Source organism: Vitis vinifera, chromosome 9 (assembly GCF_030704535.1).
Source record: "Vitis vinifera cultivar Pinot Noir 40024 chromosome 9, ASM3070453v1".
NCBI classification, from domain to species: domain Eukaryota; kingdom Viridiplantae; phylum Streptophyta; class Magnoliopsida; order Vitales; family Vitaceae; genus Vitis; species Vitis vinifera.
This window is the reverse complement of record NC_081813.1, coordinates 2,252,697-2,277,782: the sequence shown is the minus strand read 5'-3', so window position 1 is coordinate 2,277,782 and position 25,086 is coordinate 2,252,697. Positions and strand designations below refer to the sequence as shown.

The 25,086-nt window shown below is 32.8% G+C and overlaps 2 protein-coding genes across 4 annotated transcripts; both read right to left on the bottom strand.

Annotated features, from left to right (window-relative positions):
* Nucleotides 1-5,945: 5,945 nt before the first annotated feature.
* On the bottom strand, nt 5,946-10,199 carry LOC100260060 (uncharacterized). 2 transcript variants are annotated; one of them, XM_002280904.4, is made up of 3 exons: nt 10,098-10,199; nt 8,123-8,321; nt 5,946-6,370 (listed from the first exon to the last, which is right to left on the bottom strand). In XM_002280904.4, the coding sequence occupies exons 2-3, from the start codon at nt 8,302-8,304 to the stop codon at nt 6,184-6,186; spliced, it is 369 nt and encodes a 122-aa protein (XP_002280940.1). In that variant the 5' UTR covers nt 8,305-8,321; nt 10,098-10,199; the 3' UTR covers nt 5,946-6,183. The 2 variants fall into 2 exon arrangements, with proteins under 2 accessions (XP_002280940.1, XP_059595437.1); XM_059739454.1 differs by having other exon boundaries at nt 9,739-10,100.
* A 1,094-nt stretch (nt 10,200-11,293) lies between these two features.
* On the bottom strand, nt 11,294-22,062 carry LOC100265267 (serine/threonine protein phosphatase 2A 55 kDa regulatory subunit B beta isoform). 2 transcript variants are annotated; one of them, XM_010656251.3, is made up of 14 exons: nt 21,676-22,062; nt 19,791-19,894; nt 19,580-19,675; nt 19,351-19,470; nt 18,977-19,186; nt 18,339-18,430; nt 15,590-15,708; nt 14,814-14,937; nt 14,480-14,603; nt 12,666-12,734; nt 12,478-12,569; nt 12,316-12,393; nt 12,156-12,223; nt 11,294-12,032 (listed from the first exon to the last, which is right to left on the bottom strand). In XM_010656251.3, the coding sequence occupies exons 1-14, from the start codon at nt 21,782-21,784 to the stop codon at nt 11,896-11,898; spliced, it is 1,542 nt and encodes a 513-aa protein (XP_010654553.1). In that variant the 5' UTR covers nt 21,785-22,062; the 3' UTR covers nt 11,294-11,895. The 2 variants fall into 2 exon arrangements, with proteins under 2 accessions (XP_010654553.1, XP_002280910.1); XM_002280874.5 differs by having other exon boundaries at nt 18,980-19,186; nt 21,676-22,056.
* Nucleotides 22,063-25,086: the final 3,024 nt, after the last annotated feature.

Below are 25,086 nucleotides of genomic sequence, written 5' to 3'. Positions count from 1 at the left end.
TTATTAAAAAAATTAAAATTAAAAAATTAAAAAATTAAATTATCTAATTAAAAAATTGAACTCTAACCGGCTAAGCTTGAAGCTTGGAAGCCGAATGAGTGAAACTAAAGTGATACTGTAATAGTAATTAAGTCCTTAATCAAGCACATTAAGCGGAGCCGAGAAACGGCGGGGAGGAGCCCAGCCGGGAGCGAAGCTTGCGTGCAAATGAAGCAAGTTTCGGCAGAGAGGGGCATCATTTAGATTCCAGCAGAGAATCCGGACCGTCCGTTTGGGGAGTGGAGGAGGGAGAACCGTCCAAGTGTGCGAGGGCAGAGGAATCGTAGCGTTGGGTTGCCGTCAACCCTGCAGCCACCATCACAATTTACACGTGGCGACACCCCATGAGTAGTGTGGGCTATACGTCGTTTTGCTAGCGTGACAGCAAAATTCCTACTCCGTACGTGACAGCAAACAAATTTGTGACGTGGAATCCCTTCCCCCCACCCCCCGCGGAATACATACTATTGCTCCTTGGATACCTGCCATGATACCAAATAGAGGCATGGTCCCACATGGGTCCCACCACTTCCCTAAAGGACAAGTGTGATTAACGGCTCTGATCATGCAGTTTCATCGAAAGTCAGTCTTCGATTTGGCGACCCACCGACTTTGACTTCAATGATACCCTTCACTAATACCATCCAAATTCATGGTCTTGGCTTCACACTAAGCTCATTTCCTATGAGGTTCAACCATTCCGAGCCCTTAATGCTATGTTTGTTCCGAAAATTTGAAGGAAAATGGAAAGAAAATACAAAGAAAAGTAGAAAAAAAAAAAGAAAAGAAAAAAAAAAAAGTTAATAATTTTTTGTTTTTCTGCTTTAAACTCATTTTATTTATTTTAACTCATTGATATAAAGATTAAATAATTTAAAAATATATAAAATTTTAATTAGTTTTAATTATATTTGATTTTTTAAATATTTTTTATAGTATAATTAAACATGAAAAAATCATTTTTTTTATATTTTTTTTTATTTTATTGGTATTTTCTGGGAATCAAACATACCCTAAGAGTCTATATGGGACCTAAACGTCAGGGTGGGGGTAATACCCTCCACCGGGTAAACTGTCTCATGAGCTTAAGTGCATGTTTAAAAATGGTTTTCAAAAATAGTTATTTTTCTTTGAATAAAAAATAAAACAACAAATTTAACAAATAGAAATTATTTTTTGTTTTTTAAAAATAAAAAATACAATCTTTTAAGAAATTATCTTTTAATTATTTTTTAAAATTATTTAAAAAATAATTATATAAGCATGTAGAACAATAAAAATAAAGTATTAGATATAAAAATTATTTTAAAAATATAAAAAATAGGTTAAAAATGTTCTAGATTCTATTTGATAACTATTTTCCAAAACAATTTTGAAAAATAGTTTTTAAAAATTATTATTTGAATTTTATAAAGCAAAAGTCTGTTTGAAAACCTAAATTGTTTTTAACTTAATTTTAATATTTTTAAAAATAATTTTTATATTTAGAGTTTTATTTTTAATTATTCTACATTTTGTATAATTATTTCTTAAGAAAATCTTTAAAAAACAAGTAAAAATAACATAAAAGATATTGAAAATACCCATGTTCTTAAGAATAGAATAAAAAATTGTTTTTTATTATCAAATATTTTTTTTTATGTTTTTTGTTTTGAATCGTACAAAACTGTTCTAAAAAATAATTTTCAAACAAATCAGTAACTTTTTAAATAGACTTTTGTATTATAAACATTAAAGAATAATTTTTAAAAATGATTTTAAAATACTATTTTTCAAAATTGTTTTAAAAAAAGCTACCTAATTCGGCCTAAATTTCTTATATGCGACTAAGCGAAAATAATAATAATAATAAAAAAAAAAAACATAAAGAAAGTTTAAGAATAAAACATTTTTGTTATTTCGATTGGCTTCGCCCCATTCGATCTCCATAATCGGAGCCTGGTCTTGATTGGACAGTGTCCAACCAGGCTTAAAAAACCAGGGTCTGATTGTCTGAATGACTTACAAAAGGCGTTTAAGCCTTAGAAGAAGGGCTGACTTGTTCGTTCCCACTTGAAGAGCTACTTTTTGCTCACCCACTTCATTCCCTAAGAGAAAAGATTATGTAGACGACTAGGAAATCTTTGTTGTTGCAAAATATTAAACCTTAAAATACATGGACAGTATTAATCTCAGTCTAATATTATTATTTTTATTTAAATTCTAATTTAAAATGATGATTATATTGATTCATATGTATCAAATTAATTATAAAAAAATATTTAAGAAAATTAAAATAATTGATTTTAACTTTACTGCTTCAAATCTTGGTGTTCCACAACCCAGTCTTTGATATTAGAACTAAGAGTGAATAAGGGTTCTCAATTGTGTTAATTTCACTCACTTCACCCGGGGTTTGACTTAAATACATCTTATTACTATTAATTTAAAATTTTATCAAATATCTCCTGTATTTTTAATAAAAAAGGAGGTAAGTGAAAATAACAAATAGGTGTGTAACTTGAATGGATTGATATGACCTAACCTTATGTTTGAATAGATTTGGACAATCATTTTTAATATTTAGATTGAGTTTGAGTTATGTTTTTTTTCCAATCTGAGCTCAATTTAATTTAACTTAATTCAAAGTTTAGAGAACTCGAACTTAACCTGAACTTGATTTAATGTTTTTTTTAACAATATTTATTATTTTATATAATAATATTTATTTTTTTAGATTTTTAAGAAAAATATCAAATTATATTATATAATATGCTTTTTTATTTTTTTTAGAAAGATTATAAATTTATTTTTAATTTTTTATCGTTATCTCGAAATTTTGTTCTATTTACTATTTAAATTTTCATATTAATATATGTAAAAAAGTTTTTTTTTTTAAAAAAAAAAAACAATTATAGAAGCATTTTAAATTATCCAACTTGATCAATTTGACCTAACTTACCCGAAAATCTTAGAAAAATTAAGTTGTGTTAGACTTGACTTGAGTACCTCGGGCTTAGAGTTGAATTGAGTGGGATTTGAGTTGAGCGAGTTAACTACCGACTCGTTCAAGTAACAATTCTAATAACAAATAAAAATGATTGAGTATCGTTAAAATTCTTCACAATTCTTCACAACTAGGGTGCAAATGAACCCATCGGCCATTGGGTATTTTGGTTGCAAGGAAGTACTAAAAATAGAAAAAATAAAATAATAATAATAATAATAATTTTTTAAATATTTATTTTACCATGAAAGATATTTAAAGTTTAAATATAGTTAAAATTAATTAAAAATATATACTAATTATTGAATTTTTACATGCAAACAAATACAATAAATTAAAAAAAAAACTTATAAAGACAAAATTCATTAACTTTAAATCTAATTTTTATTTAATTTTTTCTAATAACCTCCTAAATTTAATAATTTTAAGGGATAACTTATGTTAATGAATATCGTTTATATTATGTCAAAACCTAGATTTTCAACCAAATAAATCAATTAAAATATGAAATAAATAATAATCAAATTAAAAATAAAGTTTTAAATATAACGTATTAAGTAAGTAACATATTATGTAAATGGTTAATTTTTTAATGAGTCAGAAAATAGGATGAGTAAGGTATGGTTGTGGTTGTGGTTGTGGTTATGGTTATCTTCAGATGAATGATTACTACATAAAGAAATTCACGTTGTAGGATTGACTAAAAATAACTTATTTATGAAGGAGTTGTGCAATAGAAAACAAAGTAAATAATTGGATTGAAACCCACCTCCTAGCTTAATCATATGGAACCCTAAAAGCCTTTGTCAATGGGGGAATGGATGATGATGAGGAGTGGGGACAGAGGAGGTCTGAGCTGTCGCGTCAATGTCCTTTACTCCATAGCCCGTAAGCCCCGCGTGCAATGCGGGGTTCAGATGGGCGTGCTCTTCCTTCATCCTTCTCACTAGTCACTGCCACTCTCTCATCCCCCTTTTCACTCTCACCACCTCCCCTCACGTGTTGGATAAGGTAGGTAGGACACTCATGCTTTCCCTCGTTATGATTCATGATTTCGGTTTCAGGTTGGGATTTCATCACTTGTTCCTAAAGGTATAATATACAAAGATGATGAAAAAGATATATATATAAATGTGGACGCACTGAAATGTTGTAATTATATTTTTTACTTTCAATGGGAATGATGATACGCAGTACACACAGCGTACCTTCTAATTAAATTGAGAATATGGTGTGTTATATGAATGTGAGTACTCCTTAAATATCTTCCGACAAGTATCTCGTGGTCTCTTTCATCATAATTTTCAAAGGGGGGTCAAGTGATGTCTCTCAAGGCATTGGGTCTCTTTCTTCACAATTTTCATAGGGTCAAGTGTAGTGCCTCTCCGAGCTCATAAGTTTGCGGTTCTCTTAAGCCATAGGGGTGTGCTCGGTTCAAAATCATGGGTTCAAGTGAGGGTCGGTTTTTGTCCTGGGTAACTACGTAAGATAGAAAAATAGAAGAGAACAATCCAACAATCAGTTAGATACAACTTTTTGAAGTGGGTGTAGGTTTGTATAAGATATTATTCTTTGTCCATCTTTGATTTTATTGATTGGTTGATCTTTATGGCCACACCCCCCTTTCTTTTTATGATCCTTAACTATGTTCTGCCCATTGGTTACTGGGCTTAGAAAACTATTTTCTGGTCTAAAGCTTAACCACCTCAATTTAAAGGCAGTGCCAAGATGACCCCTCCATCATAGCTGCCTTCAGAATAGTTCAATATCTGAATGAGCCCCAAATCTTATATTTTCTTTGAGAGAAAGGCCAATTTGACCCAAAGCTTTCATGTTTTTAATCACAATTTTCTGTTCTTGTCATTAGGTATGTCTTGATTGATGCAACCATACAACACCTACCAGATATTATGGACTGGCCTGCCTTAAATGGTCGGTAAGAATAGGTCAATAAGGTCAGAAGAACGACCAACCTTATTTACATGCTTGGTGTGACCAATACACAGTGCCTGTTATCTACCTGAAACCCATCTACATAAAAGTCTTAAGAATTTTGGGCTGCGTTTGGTTACCAGAGAATGAAAAAAAAAAAAAGGAAAAATCAAATATAAATTTAAAATGAATAAAGTAATTTTATATGCTGCTTCAAACTTATTCAATTTATTTTAACTCTTCTATAAGAGATTAAATAATTTAAAAATATACAAGTTTCTAACTAATTAAAATTATATTTGATTTTTTTTCTTAACATTTCTTTTATTTCCTTAATATTTATTAGAAGCCAAACATTAAGTTCGGTTTGTGGGAATTTACCTGGCAAATTGGGCTTGATGTACGGAAAGGGATTGGTGATTGGAGAGAATCAGAAAAGCTAATGTTCTTATTCTTCACTAGCTTCATCTCCATGTTGTTGGTGACACAAGTCTTTATCTCCATTGGCGTCCTGATTCGATTCCTTGAGCTCCTACAAGAAGACAACAATAGACTTAGACATTTAAGGCTCGTGGGATATAAATGAGAATCATGTAGCAAACAGCTCCTGCAACAAGAGAACAATAGACCTTACTTTTGAGGCATATGGAACATATAAGAGAACAATGCAGCAACCAGGTATTCGAGCCCAAATTCCATTTTGCATCACTTGATCCTCTTCACTTTGCATCTATAGGAGGCCCCTGTGATGTTTCCATGAGAAGATTAGTCTGCAAAAGCGTGTTTTAAAGACAAGCTTTTATACCACTAATCCGAATAATAGACAAAGTTCCCCTTTCATCTACAAGTAATCCAGAATTTATTTCCTCAGATTTTGGCTATTTCTTGCCTGCCAGAGATTGCCTGCATTGGAAGTTCAAATCTCTCTCACCACTCAAAGAAAGAAAGTCATGATTCATGAAGCATGTTTAGATGAGTAGAAGCAACATGGATAATGACCGGACTCATATTTATCAAATAAGTCAGCCCCTTCAATGAGGAAAATGAATCTTTAACAGGAAAGGCTATTATTGAACTGGAAACATTTTGCTGACTCATCAGCTTCAAATTTTTGTCACTAGAAACAAAATTGTGTGTAAAACCTGGATGGCGACACAAATCACCCCATAGATCAAGACTTTAGTACTGTCAGGAACTCATAGACCCTGCTCCTAAGGCAGTGGCACTCAGACATAGTATCCCGTGAATGTAAATCCTCTTCCCACAATCTCACCACCGCAGAACCAGGCATAGCACTCAAGTCCGAACAGAGCAGCAATACCAGCATCCTCTACCTTCAACTCCTGTCTATTCTTCCATAGGTTCTTGATATAACCAAGTTCCTTCCAGAATGCTTCATAACGGCCCGGAATACTGCAAATAGTGGAGCAAGTTAATGTTAGATGTTTGATTAATTCAAAATCCAGGCTTACAACATAATATGGACAATTCTTAGATGAACACTTCTAAATAAGTTAAACACACATTTCAGATGATGACATCGCCATAGATTCTTGTACAGTATACCTGAAAGCCTGGTTTGCTTTTGCATAACACTAATTAAGATTGACCAAAAGGATATAATTATGTTGATATTATCTACAGAAAAGTGGACATGGACAAAACACTTCTCACCACAATCCAGAAACATACGATTTAATTCTTAAGAGATGGTACCTATTCATCTAAACTATTCAAAAAATTAGAGTCCTAGATCTTATTTTAAACACGTCATCACACCTATGAATCTTAATCTTTCAACTTTTCCCAGATCTGATGCCCACTACCCATGATAGATTTCAACAGTATTCATTAAGAGATAGAATCAAATGTCATGAAGCAACAATATATATGGCCACAATATACATTTAAGGGTCTAAAATAAAGATATATAGTATATTATTGAAAAATTGTCAATAATTTCAGTATGAAAATGAAGGCACTATTGATCATATAGCACGATCAGTCTCACATGTTAGGGGGCAGCCTTTCATACAAAAGAATCAAAGAAAAATCTGAGATAATGGATAACAAATATGGTTGCTTTTTAGGTATATCTGGGCCATCATTTCCATTATCCCCTTGATCCTACTTTCACTAAGTCACATTACATATATTGTTCTTGACATGTTATCCCAAAATATTTTGATTTTTTTGAGCATTTAAATTTTTTTTTTTTACTCTTAACATAGAGTTTACACAACTAGTTGGAAACTAAAATATATTGTTAGAAAACAACCCAAAGTCATTTATCTGTAATCTCATCATTCTCAGTTCTATCATACAGATCCTTGATCATGTCATTTGAAATAAGGCCCATTATGAATGTCCAAAACCACATCCCATATCTAGTTGATACCCCATTCTTTTCTAGAATGTGCAACATCATCTCTTACACCACATCATAAATATGCACCACTCTGAAGAACTCTTCCCATCAAGCACCTATGAATGAAATAGATCTTTTCCCAATGAAAAGAAACCAAAGTGATTTTCTAATACTCTCTTCCCATGTTTTTAGGTTTCTCCTGACACTTCCTCCCAAGCTTCAATAGTATGACTCTCTTCAATGACCCAATTCTAGATTATGGATAATTTGCCTTCAAATGCTATGTAAACAAAATGGAATCATTTAATTTCTCTTAGAGACCAAAATGCACCAGGACATGAACAAAGTCAGGCCCACTAAATATTCCTACACTCACCCAGCAAATCATATTCAAAATCATAATCTTATATTTCAAGATTCAGATAAAAATGCAGCAGACTCTAAATCATAAGCTATTAGAAAGAATCATATAGTCAGGAAAATCTAGCTATATGGGCTCTGGGCATTTCTTTTTATGATTTTCATAGATGGTTTGCATTCAAACTCTCTTTTTTTTTTCTTTTTTCTTTTTTTTTTGCTTTCTTTAATTTATATTTCAATTTTTATTTTTCCTTCTCCTTAAGTGTGGCTAGCTTTGTATATTTCCTATATACCTGAGTATGGCCTGTATTTTTTGTTGATGAGGTTTTACGATTCATTCAATAACAATGCAGTAGCACGCTTATTCAAATTAGTAGCACCCAGCCAAATTAGTAAAGGTAAATTGCAAATGAATAAGGATTCCACAAGAGAAGAACCTGGCCAGACGAGTAGCAAATAACTGCTTTGCCAATAGGTCACATTTTTGAATGGTGGGTGGGTCCTGGATGTACTGCTTATTCTCCTCCAACAGCTCCTTGTAGTAGGAGTTTGCATGCTTGGCCACCAACTGTGAAGCTTTACAAGCCTTTGTTTGCAACTGAACTAACTTTGATGCCATGACTGCTTAAACTAAACCTGGCAGTGCAATAATCAAAACATTTAATTTTCAAAACACTTGTTTAGCAAAATCGGCTCAGCTGTCAAAGGCAATATTCTTCACTGACACAATTCAGAGAAATGCAAATAGTTCCATGACATGGACCATTGGCCCCATATAAGACACAAAGAATGAATTCACAATCATTAACATTATTCTGATGGGAAGGTCTTCAACCATTTCAAAAATGTTTAGCAAGTCGATATCTAATCCAATAGGGATGTAAGCAAACTGAAAAAACCGACAAATCGATCCAAACCAACCAAAACCGATCATATTGGTTCAACTTTCAATAATAAAAAAGGTCGGTTCAGTTTGAGAAGTTTGAAAACTGACCTTGTCAGTTTGGTTTTCGATTTTCTTGTTTCCTAACCAATAAAAACGGGACCAAACCGATGTTTTAAAACCTATATATAATTGTTTGATATTTGATAAATTTTTTCATATTAGATTCTATTAAATTAATTCCTTGTTTTTATATTATAGTTAAATTAATTCTAAATTCATTCAATATATTTTTAACATCCAATCCAAGTTGGTTTCAATCAATTTTAAAAACAAATCAGACTTAAGGCCTAATATAAAATCAAATTAATGAGTTTTAGACTCAAAACAAACACAAATCTACAATTGGGCTAAGGACTAAAAAGGGCCATTAAGTTGGATAGAAACCGATCCACAAAAACCGAACCAAATCAATCTTCAAAGGCTTGGTTTGATTTGGTTTTTCACTCCAAATCTGGTCGGTTCTGTTTCTATCACATATAAAACTGACTATATTGATTTAATTTATTTTTTACTCAAAAACCAACCGAAGAGACTTTAATTTACACCCCTATAATTCAGATTGTTCACAGAAACACTGATTAGTAGTTCAGAAATGTAGGTTAAGAAAAATGAAATTGAACTATTCTATTTTAATTATCGTTTTTAGCACCCAACTAAAGACACAGCCAAAAGAATAAGAAGGAATTAAAAAAAAAAAAAAAAAATGAAAAAAATAAAAATAAAAGAAGATATCAACTAGCTTGCTTGAAGTCCTCGGGAACCAAAGGACAGAAAATTCTGCCGCCTTTTGTTTTCCTTCACTTACTCAGCCCAATATGGCTTTTATGTAAAGGTTTTAGATGAGTCATTGCAACGAAGTTTTCTTCTTAGAAGTGAAATAATTTCTCAGCAGATAATCAAACATAACCAGAAAAATATACTAGGAAATCCACACATCAAGAGATTTAATCATTTTCAACTACTAAGGACATGCTTGGGCGTCACATTGAAATTGAATTGCCTCATTGAATTCTAACATATGAACTGAATTGCCCTATTGTATTTTATGTACATCATTCTATGCAAAAACCTATTCAGTTAGGAGAACTCTACGGTTACAAGTCCTACCCCGATTCAGATCCCTATATCACACGATAACATAACTCCAAGCCATTCTCAATCAGTCCACAACAGTGAGATCACCAAAATCAGAAACAATAACAAATTTCAGTTCCGTTTCCTTCCATTTTCCCAGCCACCAAACGGAGCGTGTCAAACGCCAACCAAAACGACACGTAAGAAAAATAATCACAGATCGGTGACAGAAGAACCAAAACCTAACAATGCCACGTTTGGCAGCTGGGAAATCGTTGGAAAATAAAGAAAATTTCTCGGCAACCAAACGGAATATAGAAATAAAATTTAATAAAATATCATCAAGAAGAAAATGAACACGAAAATGCAAAAGAGAAAACGAAGACACAGACCTTACAGAGAGCTTCAGTGATCTGCAACCATCAAGAACGAAGATCTTGACTTGTATTTCAAGCTTTGTAGGGTAATCTAGTCGTTTCACCTTTTTTATTTTCTTCATTGGACATCAAAATTTATATAATTAAATTTAATTATATTAAATTAATTTATTCTTTTTATTTCTTTATTTTAAACATTTTCATTATTAATTCAAATCTTGAATTTTGAAAAAAAAGAAAGAAATAAAATATTTAAAAAATTGAATTATATAAAAAATTATTTATATATAATAAAATTATATCATTAATTAAAATAATTATTTTGTTTATAATGAAATTATATCATTTTAAAGTCATAATTTCTCATTTCATAGAGACTATTTAGAAAGTAAATAATTTTCCAATTTAATTTAATATTTTTATTTATCATAAAATTTTCCCTTTAAATGATATATTTAGTGCAAATTTAGATTTATTTTTTATTTTTTATTTTTAAACATAGAAAAAATAATAATAAGCTCAATTTTTCAAAATAGCTTTCAAAAGTCACTTTCATTTCAAATAAAAAATATTTGATGGTATAAAAATTTTGAAATAAATAAATATGGAATTTAAGATAATTTTAGTGGACAATTACATGAATTAAAGTGGAGTTTTTTTTTTTTATCTTTTAATTTAATATCCAATGTTCACTTTCATAATTATAATTACACTATTGCCCATTATCCTTAAATACATCATACAATATTTTCATTGCTAGTAACATTAATAAGGCCATTGATTTAAAAAATTGTAGAAAGAAATAAAACCATTATATAATGAAACAAACTATGTTTAAAAATGTATTTCCTAAAAATAAATTAAATGTTTTTAGAGTAATTAAAAAAAATATTTCAAAAAAGTCACCATATATATATATATATATATATATAAATCATATGAAATTGAATATAAGTATGTGTAACACGAATTAGTCTGCAATAGATTAAGAGTTCGTTTGATAGTGATTTTAAAAAACGTTTTTAATATTTTTAATACTTGAAAATTTTTATCATTTAAGTGTTAAAAATGTTAAAAACATTTTCCAGAATCACTCACAAACACACTCTAATTATACAAAAATGAAAAAAAATAAAATAATAATTAGGGATAAGAAAATAGCATACAAAGGAAACAAAACATAATAATAATAATAAAAGCACAAGGGGGGGTAAATTAAAGTCAAAAACATTATTAAAACAATCCTCAAATGATGTTTTAACAATATGAAAAAATTAATTAAGATTAATTGCAAGGCAAAGTTCAACAACAGCTCCTTCCCACCAAAGAAGAGAAAAAAATAAAAAAGACTACAATTATCTTAACCCTACTGGCAATATTGCACATCCTTCAGTTTTCGGTTGCAGGAGAGCTACAATCACTTTCTTTTTTTTTTTTTCTCGGCTTCATCATCAACTCAACACAATAACAACAGAGCTGCATCTTTTTCTTTGAAGAGAATTTAGAAAGAAGAAAACGGTGGAGGCGTTGGGGTTGGGAGGAAAGAAAGGGGAGGGAAGGAAAAAAGGCAAAAGCAAGCAGCCAAGCCGGGAGGAAGAACAGGATGCTACCTCATGGATTCTGGGACAGTCACTTCTGGACCTTGATCTTAAAAGCACCGTGATACAGATTTTTAAGAGGCAGTTGGGAATTTGAAGATTCGATGATGCAGCCTCCGACTGGCTGATTGGCAGGAAAGGGAAGGTAGCCTTCTCTGGCAGCGACCCAAAAAAAGTTAACCAAGCAAATACAATTTCTTCTTCCTCGACCATCTTTATGCATAATACATGTACAGGCTATTTGCAGCAGCGCAGGCGATTGAGTTTTCACTTGGGTGCCATGCTAGATGTAGCAACTTTGTAGTGAAATCAAAAGAATTTCCATTTGCATCAACTCCTGGGCTATCGGCTCCTGTCACGGATTCCCCAGAATAGAAAAAGGATATGAGAAATGGGGGAAAATATTGCTTAAAAGACGATTTTAAAAATTTGTGGTTTGAATAGAGAGAAAGCAAGAGAACAAGAAAAGACTCACCCCTCCTCACAACGCGTGTTATACTGCTCAGGGATCTGGAAGGCCTCGAAGGGGTTTGAACTTGTCTCCTACAGGGCAAGTCAAACATTTCTGTAATTAGTAATACTAATACATAAGATCATCACATCCCATTCTTGTCAAATCATTTTGGAAAGGATACCTCATGGGATTTTTACTGGCTTCCAAGGTTGTTGCCTCAGTGCTCCCTGGGGAACAACCAAAAACTCGGAAAAGATTGCTGGGATCACATCAATTTTATGTTAGTACTCATGGTAGAGGGTTCAAGAAACAATGGTGGATAAAGAAAATTTAAAAAACGGACCTGTAAGAACCTGTAGCTACACGCATTCCATCACCACTCAGACAACATTCAAATTTATCAAAGATTGAATCATTTTCATATAAATCACACAACTGGAGAGAAGGAAAGAAACAGAGGGTAAAATTAGCATGCAGAGAGTAATGTAGAAGTTGTTCTGTGTAAGACTTTTCTGAGGAAAGCAAGCTCACCTTAGGTCTTAAATATTCATGAACCTGGAAGGTTGAAACTGGGCCTGAGTCCATATTAATGTCCCATAACTGAAAAGCAAGTAAAACAAATTCCAGTGATTAGTTCAAGGCCCTAACTTAAGCCAGAAAGACAAATAGTACATATCAATTCCTTGTGATGCAAAGACCTCAAACATCATTGTATTTAAATAGAATTCATACTTGCATAAGTGAGAAGATAGGAATTAAGCACAATGTTTTCAATTAGAAAAGAATCATTAAAACAGGAGGATAAAAAATGCTCCAAAGGTTTGCCTTCAAACATAATCACAGTCACATGAATGATTCCTCAGCAGAAATCCCACAGAAGTAGTCAGTGTTCACTAAGAAAAATCTGTATAATGTTGTGATTGAAAAATGGTCACTGACCTCAATTAAATCCTAGTTAACACTTGAGGACTTCCAAATAACATTTTTTTTATCTTCTCTTGGTGCTAAAAGCTTATGCGTACTGTCTTTTCTGGATGTGTCAAAATGGCATTACACATCTTGCCAAAGAAAGAAAGAAATTGAATTTGCTGCAAAATGAAATCTACACTTCTTTTATCAGATAACTTCTAGATTTTAAATATGTAACAGTTTATGCCATTTCATATCGATTTCAATTGTCCAATTCTAAAATTTGCATTGTATAAAAATGACTTATAATCATGTAGGAGTACATAATTTATCATAACTAGTACCTGAATACATACTATCTACAATTGCATGATTATCCTAACTTTAAAGTGTTTCTTTGAATAACAACACTAGAGGAACCAAAGGATATGCCGCATCAAAATTAAAACCAAGTACAAGATAAATATTAACCCCAGCAACCCTAGCCTGTTCCCATTTTGGCTTCATTTTGATTAAATAAAGATGAGAGAAGGGAAAAACCTGAAAATTACTTAAACATGGATGGATTTCTTTCTTAGGCTATTTTCAGCATTTTCCTTTCCTTTCCCTCATTTTTTCAAATTCCAATGGGACATTCATTAACGATTCTAATTGGAATGACATCAGAGCTCCATGTTAGAGCATTAACATGGAACGTGTTATGAAACAGAACCAAAAAAGTAGCATTTTTTTTTTCTTTTTTACAAATATCCCATTTGAGGATGCTCAAATTAACTAGGTCACTTCTTAGTGACAACTTTTTCAATTTCATTTTTCAACTATAACAACATAGTAAATCAGGAATTAAATTATGAAATGATGTAGGAATGAAGAATAATAAAAACTAGCCACTATCCTGTAGGTTAAAATTTTCACCTAGTTAAAAAATTTTTTAATGCAGTGCGTGTATTTCTCCATACCCTCCAAACAGGTAATGCTGTTCATTTTGTTCCTTGGCTCTTCAAGTAAAGCCATTGGGTCCCATTCTAAAATTTCTTTACAGAACAGGATAATATATTATATACTTCTTGTGACATCTATGCATGGGCCTTCTACAAATTTTTGGCCTGCTCACTTTGTTTATTTTGTTATACCCATAATAATATTTTACTATTATTAAAAAAAACATATGTCAGGGCAATCTTGTCTTCAAACTTCATAATTTCTGCACACTCTTTATCTTAGTCATTGTCATGGTACCATTTCAGCATCTTAAATAGAATATAAAAGATCCATTAGATCCAATACACCAGCAAAAATTTTCAAACCATGCTTAAAGAGCTACAACCACCTCCAGCACTCTAGACTAAAGCACCCATATATAGCAGTGATAGAATTGCAAAAGTTTCAAGTCAAATGTGAAGCTGAAATGAATAGAAAAATGGGATAACCCAAACCTTAAGGGTCATGTAATCTCGACTGAGTATAAATCTTCCATCCTTGGAAAATTTAATGTCTGAAATTGAGGCAATTATCTCTGTGAAAAATGATCTTGAACCAGGTGCCTCTTGTTCCTCAAACCTGCATGCAAGTACTATCACTGACTGATCCAGGAAAGAGCACTAAATAAAAACGTTTACCTTCAAAATGATTTTTTTTTTCTTTTTCCCTGATCAATGCAATCAACCTTCGAGTTATTCTATTGCCATTTGATTTCTCTCCTTCACCTATTATATTATTTTAAGACAAATGAAAAAAAATAAAAATGACTAAAACAAGCAAGCCACTCACAATTTAGAATGAGAATCACACAGTGCTGACTGTCGCAAATCATTAAGGCGGATTGAGCCTTTTGAACTACTATATGCTAACATGTTACAATGGGTAGGGTGAAACTCCGCTGATGTTATCACCTCTGCAAGAAGAATTGGAATATAAGTCCAATGCTCAAGAATGCAGCATCATTAAACAGTAGAATAGCACCCAGAACAAATGAATGATAGACAGGAAATATTATATGCAGTTCATCAAAAAGATGCTTAAGAAATCCACAAGGTGGAGCAGCCTAAAAACAAGTACCTAATACCTTCATGAGAAATCTAATACAAGGTAGGATTTTTCTTTTCCAAATTTTTATGAACCAGTCCATTTTTTCCTTCCACTACTTGTTTTAGCCAGGTACGCAATCAATAAAGACAAACGAACCTGTTTTATTTGACAGTTACTCAGATTATAAAGACAAGAATTTGTCAAATCTTTGCAGCATAGAAGGATCCAGGGAGAATATTTAATAATGCTCTCAACTGCCACCAAAATCCAGCTCCACACCACTCCCAGTGTGGCCAACACATCAATCACACATGTAGAACATACCCTCTACAACTACAAACACTCATATGATATGAAGAAATAAACTCAAAAGCAAAAATCTTAGCACATAATTGAATATCTTTTTTTTTTTTTTGATAGGTCAATTTAGCAAATATATTAAAAGTGCCTTGGAAAAGACACACAAAATACACACAGAGTATAACTGAATATCAGAAGATAATTAGTAATAATTTTACCAGTTAGATCCTCCATATTTGCAGGCTTCACATCAACAATATTGAAGCTTTGGTTGCTAATTTCCAAGTTCCAAAGGTTTATTCGCAGATCATCAGCTGATATAAATGTTTCACCATCACTGGAGAGAGAGAGAAACAATCAGCAAAATTTCACTAAATCGTACCCAAATAAGAGAAATAAACAAGTTACCATTAGCATTGTTTCCATAATAGTCTTTCTTTTTAGTAGGGTTCATTTCCAAAACATACCATTAACTTAAAAGTTCCATGAATAATGAATATAAATCACCAATTGCAGGTCTCTATAACACACTACAATAGATCCCAAAAAGCCCCTCATTGGTTTTGTGACAAAAGGGTACCCTTCAAAATAAAGAAATATGTGAGAGACAATGCACACATTTCGAAGAAGAAGCATGTTTAGGAGCTCCTAAACTCTAACTTCTAACATGCATATATATGAGAAAACGAAATGAAATGCTAGCAAAATTCGGATGACCACATTACATGCATAGGGACTAGGGAGATTATGATGTCCTTAAAGGACTGAAAACAATTGAACAAACAAATTGTCAATGTTGCCACCCAGCTGCCTAAACCTATTTAGCATCTATTTTATTTTATTTTATTTTGATAGATTAAACCTATTTAGCATCTATGGCCCAAAATTGATTGATTTTCTCCATAAATTAAACTTCGATGATCTGCTTAAGATACATTAAAAATAAATACTGATTCATCAAAGTCACTGACATCAATTACTCTCTTGGGGGTGGGTTGTTTTGTAGGTGGTGGTGGGGAAAGCTGGGGCTGGATTGGTGGGGTGGTCAAAGCATAAAACAACCATATTATCAACTGGCTGTTTTGAAGGATGCCTAGCAATAAGCCACCACAACCTATTAATAAAATCTAGAGAGGATACACTATCAAGACTTGCAAACCCACAACCACAGAAACAACAATTTAAGAACTACATATTTCGACTTCAACTCCAGTGCTCCACTGCTTCAAGAACACTACTATTTCAGTCCTTCCATAAACTCCAAAATAAGCACAAAGGGTCCAATCTCCACACCCTTATTCTACTCTTGACAACAAAGTTTTCATGCCAAACAGTTCAAGTGCCTCCAGTGGATGAGACAATGCCTAGGAAACTCCAAATAAAAAAGAAGGAAAGACCTTGAAATTACATGCGGAACTCCTCTAGCTTAAAGAAGCATATTGCATGACTCCTTTTGCTTACACAAGCAGCACTAATTCGCAAAAATCCTACCCTTTTCACAAAGATGGTCATAAGAATTCTTTCTCAAACCATCCACCCTTACACATGAATAAGAGAAGGGGGGAAAACCAACAAGAACAACATCAGAAACAACTACAACAATCATAATAGAAGCCTAGATTCCAAACACCCTTAGAGGGAAGGAATCCAAAGGTTCCCACAGAAGGAACTTATAGAAGTGACCCACCAAAAAGCAAGCTTTCTTTGAAATATTCCAAGCTTAATGAGCTTTCCCATCCTCACAAACAACTGAGCCCTGAATATTAGACAAGAGCAAGTCCACTATATCAAGCTTCCAATCATGAAACCTCAAAACAAATCTAGGGTTCCAGTCCAGCAAACCACCCACCACACACTAGAAATCAGCTACCACAGCTTCCCTGTTGACAGCAATATTATGCAAGTTCAAGAGAATACTTTAAAGCCAACTCACCAACCGCAGAATAAAATTTCATTTTACACCCATTTTCCACCAAAGATATTAGTTGAAATGTAAAAGTCACTCCAGCCTCTTATAATGAATTTTCAAAGACCATCTTGAAAGACCTCTTTAGAACACCAACCAACAGCCCCCTCAAGGAACTTTCCCACAACCTTATTCTCAAATTGTTTTTGTTCACAGCAGATCTTCACAACCACTTATCAAGCAAAGCCTCAATAAAGACTTCCTGCCTGCTAATAACTATGCCTTAACAAATCACAATTTCTAGCAGAGTAGACAGTAGAACAATGAATCAAATGCACCACCATGTTGCAACTTCTCAAGCTTGTTTTAGACCTGTAAATAATATAAAAGAAGACAATAGACTGGACAACTAGAAAGAGTGTTTTCAACAAGTGTGAGTCTTCATCCAGACAGATACTGCCTTTACCAAGAGGCAAGTCTTCTCCCAAATGCCTAAATCCCACACTGATTTAGCCTTAAATGACACATCCAATGCTAAATGCAAGTACATGGATGGCAGCTTGCCAGGCAGCAGCTCATAACAACAAACCATTTACATCCCCATACTCCTCATTGGAAAAAACCAGAAGCCAATTCTTAACCCAGAAGCCAATTCAAAGTAAAGCATAAAATCCAGCTCATGTGCAAGAGTTGATCACAATTCACCTCATGAAAAATCAATCAGATGGATTCACCATCAATCTTCTTAGATCATTAAGTTAGGTGATGATTCAAAAGTTTAAAATACAATGCTAGCAGCAGGATGTCAAATAATGCTAACTTATTAAATCATTAAGTAATTTATCAATATGACACTTTTATAAATAAATAGTTAGCAGGTAGCAGATGGAATTTCCATTGCAAAGAGAAAAAGAGACATAAGAGAAGAATAGATATGCCAACAAAGTACTAATTCTTCTTCAAGGTCATAAGATAAACCCAATACATGAACAAGGTGAACAGATATGTAAACAGAACAGCTACATTATATGCGAGAATTAAAGTATGGGTTGTGGAACCACCTATTATTTGAAATAGAATTGATATGATAGTCGTGAGCATGAGCATAAACTCTACGACATCTAGCCACCAGGCTGGTCTCAGGGCTTGATACCTACATATTGTATACTGGAAGTGTTAGATCACAGGCAGTTATCATGAACACTAAACTTATTAAACATCCAATGACGTAATAACTAAGTATACCTTGGAACATGCCATTTATCCCACAAAAAGATAAAAAAAATGCTCCATATCTTGGTCAAGGTTCAATGTACTGGAAGCACTAGTATTAAGGTCACACATCATCCATGCACAAGGTACAAAACATGGTGCGTCCTTGAATTTGTTAATGAGCATATTTTCAAAAAAGAAAACAAAAGAACTATATTCACAAAGAAGGGAAAGGGAAAATTTTGGACAATTAACTCATTTGCACAGGACCATGTTTGCTTATAACACAAACATGATGGGTTTAATTCTGTGTGCATTGCACCTAGCTCAAGGAGCCACTTAAGCCCAAAAGTTGGATATGATTGATTATCAGTGAAAGGCATCAGGTGAGCCTTGCACCTTCTTTTCTACCTAGGTTTGTCATTCATAATGATAAAGTTTATGCTAAAACCATAAATAGAGATCAACAGATCAGGTTGAGTACAACTACCGTAGGCAACCGTAGAGATGGAATGCCCCCTGGAGGGAAGGAAAAATCATTGCTCAGATAGCTGTAAGATCTATCTGGGGATCCACCATTTGCAAGATAGGGTTTAGGACTTGTTGAGTTACTTGAACTAGCAACACTGCCATTTCCTACTGCTTTTGAAGGATCCAAATTCATGTCAGAAATCTTCTTGACCTTCTTTTCTTGGACCTGTTTCATTCTCGAAAAGACAGCTATGTAATCAGCATGTGCAGGATATATATTATATCAGTAGTTAAAGAAACCAAACTGGAGTTGGTGATGTTGAGCATAATCTGTCAACAAATTAAAAATCAGGAAGTTTAAAGTTTCATAAGACAATTTTCCCTTCCTACCTTCCAAAACTTAATGGTTTTATCATTCGTAGATAGAAGAAACAGGGCACCATTTGCTGTCTGGCACCATCTGATCTTATTGATTTTCTCCTCTATTTCCAAGCTCTTCAGATAGTCAAACTGAGCACAGAGAATAAGCAATGTGGCATCAATTAAAACATTTCAGAGCCTAGTGAGCAAAGGGTGGTGCAAACAAACTTCAGGCAGGAGTAACTGATGAAAGAAATACCTCAGGTTCATGGCTCTGAAACTCAGTTTTATAACGAAATTCGGGATGCCTAATTGGGTAGTCCATCCTCTCAAGATCCCTTCTTGATCCTCCATGCTACACATTACAGTGTATAAAGATATCATAATATTGAAAGAAACAAGAACAGTAAGGCAACCTATCAAGTTTGGATACAGAAACTAAAGACCAGTAGTGTTAAAAAAGAACGCACATCCTTTGTATCAGTCCTCTCAAATAGAACCACCCGGCCCCCACGATCACCAGTAGCAAGGTGGTCACCAGATTTATCAAACTCAATTGCAGAAATAATATCAACTGCAAAATGAAACACCACATTAGAAGCAAAGAAAATAGGAATCTCGCAGATTTCATCCAACAATACATACACTAAAAAAACCACACTTCCCAACAAAGTGCAATTTGCAGACATTTTATGCAAAGAAAATAATTAGTCCTAGCAAATTTTCCTGAAATATGACAATTAGTTTCAGCTTTGCTGTCATTTAAAAAAAAAAAGCAGCAAACGACAAAGGAATTCAAATCAAAGATAGTCATACAACACAATTACCATATAATGACATGTGACCTGGATGGAACAAGCAATTGAGTAGTTCATGTTTCATGACACTGTTATCGAAGACAATTATATAGGTACTTTTTGCTTCATATAATTAAGAATGCTAAAAGGGTATTGAGCATCGTATTATACATTATGTATTATGTATTATGCTATAATTTTCTAACAGAAGAATTTCATCACATACGAACATCCAAACTACAAATTGAAGACTGATATCATAAAATAAAAGATACTGAAATCCCTTTAATTTAGTTACACTTGGTTTATCAATTTCAAACTCCAATAATTGGAATATAGTTTCTTTCATTTAATTTTAACCCTATCTAGAAGTGATGCCTAATTACCCACTGAGGTGGAGTTCTCAACCCAAATCCAACTGAATTTGCACACAGATTAAGAATTTAACCCATCAACTCAATGCACAAATAAAATGTCTTGGGTCAGGCTTTTATTGATCCCATGGCTCCTGAGTTGGACTGAAACTTTTACCCTAGTTAACAAAAACCCAAATAAAATCTGAAAGAAAATAATTTAGGGCATTGAAGTCATGTATTTGCACACAGAAGTTGTGTAAGATCCTAGATCATTCTACTGTGACTGTATTTTCTAGTATCCCCAAAATATCCAATGATATATGGCCCCACTAAGCCTACTTAATTTATTTATATTTTATAATCAACAAACTATCTTTGTTAAGAATGCAAACTGCCTTTCAAATCATAGAACCTGCCATCTATTCCCCCTCCCTTTTTTCACTACATTGACACTCTTCTACATTGTACATTATCCAATAGATGTGAACAAGAAGACAAGTGGCAATCAAGGAGACAACGATGCTTGAGTTATGAGCTGGGCTCTAACAATGCTTTCATTATATGGAGCAATGGCAACACCTTGACAACAAATGTGATTAACTTTCCCTCTCAGTCAAAACTACATTCACCACAATTCAACATATCATACATGTGTAACTACTGGAGAAATCAAAAAGTGAGTATTTATCAAAGCAAATGATACAGCCTTGAATGAAAACATCAAATCTTTACAAAGCTAATCCTTGCAAATATGAAAAATAACATGTGCCAATGAAGGTTATTCAAAAGCATATTCAACAAACCTAGTTCGGGCACGCTATCAAATAACCAAATCCCAGTTTTAACTGAACAAGTTTACAAATATCAAGATCCAAAATACATCCTAACAACCGATGACTTCACAAAAAGACCGGTTCCGATACTAAAACAAGTGCAGCGCAGAATCAAACCAACACTAACTTTACCAACTCGGAATATCACTGTTAATTTCTCAAATTATTGAATAGATTATTACTCAACCGAAATTTCCTAGAGCCATCAATTCCACGGCCAAAACCAAGCAATTTCCCATCAAATCACAATGAAAACACGCAAAAGAACCAAAACCTAATCGATCCAGAAACAGATCAAAACTACGCAAAACCAAACCCTAAATTCACGCAACAATTGGCGGATCCAACGCCGCAAAAAGCCAACAATACCTTCCTGCACTTCCTCGCCGGCCGCCCGCTCGCCGAATACCTGAGAGAATTTCCACTCCAGTTGCGGCGGAGGAGGCGCGGAGGGAGCTGCGGTGTCATCGCCGTTCATTTCTCTCGAGGCGAATCCAACGACCGAGATTTCACCAAATCTTACGAAATCAAGTCGCCTACTTCATGAGGGAATCGTGCAGAATAACAGCTCAAAAGTCGTCCAAAAATCCATGGAAATGCTTGCGGTTTTCTGATTCAACACCATTCGATTTTCTCTCTCTTTCTCTCTCTCCCGATTTTCAGAGAAGATGAAGGACAAAATCGTAATTTCAAATGGTAAAATACCTTCCGAGAACCCAAACACTCCTCTGCCCAGTTTTCTCTTTCAATAATATGCTCTTATTTTCTTAAATTATTTTATTGGCGGTGATTCATTCACCCGCCGTTGAAACCATCAGCTCACCTCTCTGTTTTCATTGGCCAATTCCAAAATTTGTCCACCTTTCTGATGTGATTGGTTAATCCAAAATGGGTTGTAATTTTATATTTAAATACATGTAATAATTTTAAATAATTAATTATAAAATTAGGTTTATTTTTTAAATCTGAACTTAAATGGCATGAAATGTAAATTTTTCCAAGTTTAATGCCCTTCTTGTATTAACTTTTAAAATTTTAAAAAGGTAATTATTTTTAAAATATTAAAAAATAATTATTTTAACCTTATTTTGCATGTTTATACCTATTTAATTATAGTCATATAAAAATGTATTAATCATAAAATATCATGTGTACTTAATCTTGGTATTTTATATTTTACTTTTCACTTCCCGTATTGAACCATCCATATTTTTATCGTATAGTTAAGCATATTTAATCAAAATTTTGATATAATTTCAAATTGATATAATAGATTATGGTAAAATTACGGGTCGTCGTGATTGAAGAAAAAAACAATACAGTATGATAAATTCAATAGTTTGGTATTGATGTGCTAACTAAATTTCGATTAAAAATTTAGGAGAGGGGAGTACAAAAAATTGGAGGGGCAAAATAGTAATTTTAGAAAATTGGTACGTGGAGGGCATGGTATTGGAGAGGGGAAAGTGAGGAGGGAATATCCGAAATTACACTGGTGTCCTTGCCTTTTCAGTTTTGGATGGCGACGCTTGAAATGGAAACCCTGAGGCCGAAATCTGTGTAAGAAAGTCAAAGTAATCGGACGGCTGTGGAAGGGAGGAGTTCTAGTTACCGTAGGGGTGTCGTACAGGAGATTTTTGTGCAGCAAGAGAGTGTAACATGTGTTGCATGGCCACCGACCCCGGTGGACCTTACCTCTTTATCTTATGATTTAAATACTAAATGCTAAATCTTGGTTGTCCTATCGTGATTAACATGTGTTTGGGTCAATTTTTTGGATGAAGGTTTGACATTTTTTTTTCCCAAGTAAAGATGTGAAGATATTCTTTCTCTACTTGGAAAATTTGAGTAAACAAGTCAGGTAAAAACAAAGAACAAAATGTGGATTGCAATGGAACACACTTTTTTAGGTACCTTGTCTCAATAAGTTTTTTCGTTAGTATTATGAGATATGTTTGAAATTTAAATAAATTGATTGGGAATGGGTTTGATTTTTTTTTTTTTTAATTCAGGACAGGTTCGGCCCGTTCAGGGCAAGTTCGAGTTTATCTTTGTCTTGCCTCAATTATATATAAAATTATTTTTTAAAAATAATTTAATTTAAATTTTATTTTTCTACTATTATTATATATATAATAATATATATTTTTTTTCATAAAATAAGTTATAAAAAATTATAATATTTTAATTATTTATAAGATATATTTATTTTAATGTAATTAAATTTAAAAAAAAATAAAAAGTTAAACATATTTAATTTTTTTGATGAGAGATAAATGATAATTATTTTAAATAAATGAAATGAGATTGAGATGAAGGCAACCCATCTTAGACCTGTGTCATTATCATCTTTAAAAGAAATAAATAAAAGGAAAAATAAAGTAAAAAAATTTAAATTAATAAATTATTTTACATGATTGCCATTATTCATTTCCCTCATATTCTTCAAAATATTAGATAATTTTTAAAATATAAATATTATCTAATTTTAATTATATTTATATATTTTGTACAATAAAATTATCATATTTTTTCTTTGACTTAATACTTTCCCAAAACAATGAGTGCAAAATCTTTATGGATGGACTAAATTTCACTTTGTATTGAATATTAATATATTCATTCTCAATGTCCCTAAATCTTTTTTTATTTCCTCAATAGTTAATACTTTCCCAAAAGTAAAATCTTGATGGATGGATTAAATTTCACTTTGTATTGAATATTAATATATTCATTTCTCAATGTACCCAAATGTTGGAAGTGACCCATTTTCAAAATCCAACCCAAAACATGGGTTCAAAGTAAGTGGGGGGTTGAAGGTAGATAGTGCATCAAGCTGTTCGCAAGGGCCAACTTGATCCTCTTCCCCAGGGATCTGAGATTGGTTCCCCAGGGATCTGAGATTGGGGGGGGTATTGTTCACCTACATCTATTCGTATCTTATCAATGGCTTCCCTTGCATGAGCGGTTTTGTTGCAGAATTGATAGTCTTTGTTGAAATAATTACCAGCCAAAAATTTGTGTGTGTGGGGGGGGGGGTATTGTTCACCTACATCTATCCCTGTTCAGTATCTTATTGATGGCTTCCCTTGCATTACCGGGCATGAGCGGTTTTGTTGCAGAATTGATAGTCTTTGTTGGAATAATTACCAGCCAAAAATTTCTTTACTATGTGTTTATGTGATGTCAAAATTTAGTGAATCGGTTATATAGATCAACTAAAACACGATATGAATAATAAACTTAAAATATGAATCCAAAAAGGTAACACGTCTTATAACTCATTTAATAATTTGGTTTAATTAGATATTATTTAAGTTAATATGATCTTCCAACCTTATATGCTATAATCAATTAATCAAATTGGTTCTTAAACAAGTCAACTTAGATCATATATTATACAAAGTTGAACAAAAACAATTTACTTATTAAAGGGGTTATCAAAGCTGATTCAAATTCAATACAAACACAACATAGGGTTAAACACAAATAGAGAAAAAAAAACACATTTTGTTCGTTAAATGAATCATGCAAGTCAATATGGATTTAATGCAAACATGACTTCAAATTTGTATTTAATACAAAAGTGAATTTAATAAAAATATGTCGGAGTCAAGTTGTATTGATGAATCGTATTAAATTTTATCAGTCCTAGTTCCAAGTTTTTGACTTAGGGTTTGTATTTGTCAAAAAGTGTCTAAAATTCCAAACTAGCATAAATCCTTTTATATGAAAAATATTACATGAATATTTTCTACGTTTATACATCATTATAATATT

Excerpts from the sequence above, each read along its gene's own strand:
- LOC100260060 (XM_002280904.4), bottom strand. The coding sequence starts at position 8,304 with ATGGCATCAAAGTTAGTTCAGTTGCAAACAAAGGCTTGTAAAGCTTCA. Across the intron at positions 6,371-8,122 it reads TTTGCTACTCGTCTGGCCAG|TATTCCGGGCCGTTATGAAG; the intron begins GTTCTTCTCTTG and ends CACTATTTGCAG.
- LOC100265267 (XM_010656251.3), bottom strand. The coding sequence starts at position 21,784 with ATGAACGGCGATGACACCGCAGCTCCCTCCGCGCCTCCTCCGCCGCAA. Across the intron at positions 14,938-15,589 it reads AAATATGGAGGATCTAACTG|AGGTGATAACATCAGCGGAG; the intron begins GTAAAATTATTA and ends TTCTTCTTGCAG. Across the intron at positions 12,735-14,479 it reads GAGATTACATGACCCTTAAG|TTATGGGACATTAATATGGA; the intron begins GTTTGGGTTATC and ends CTTGCTTTTCAG.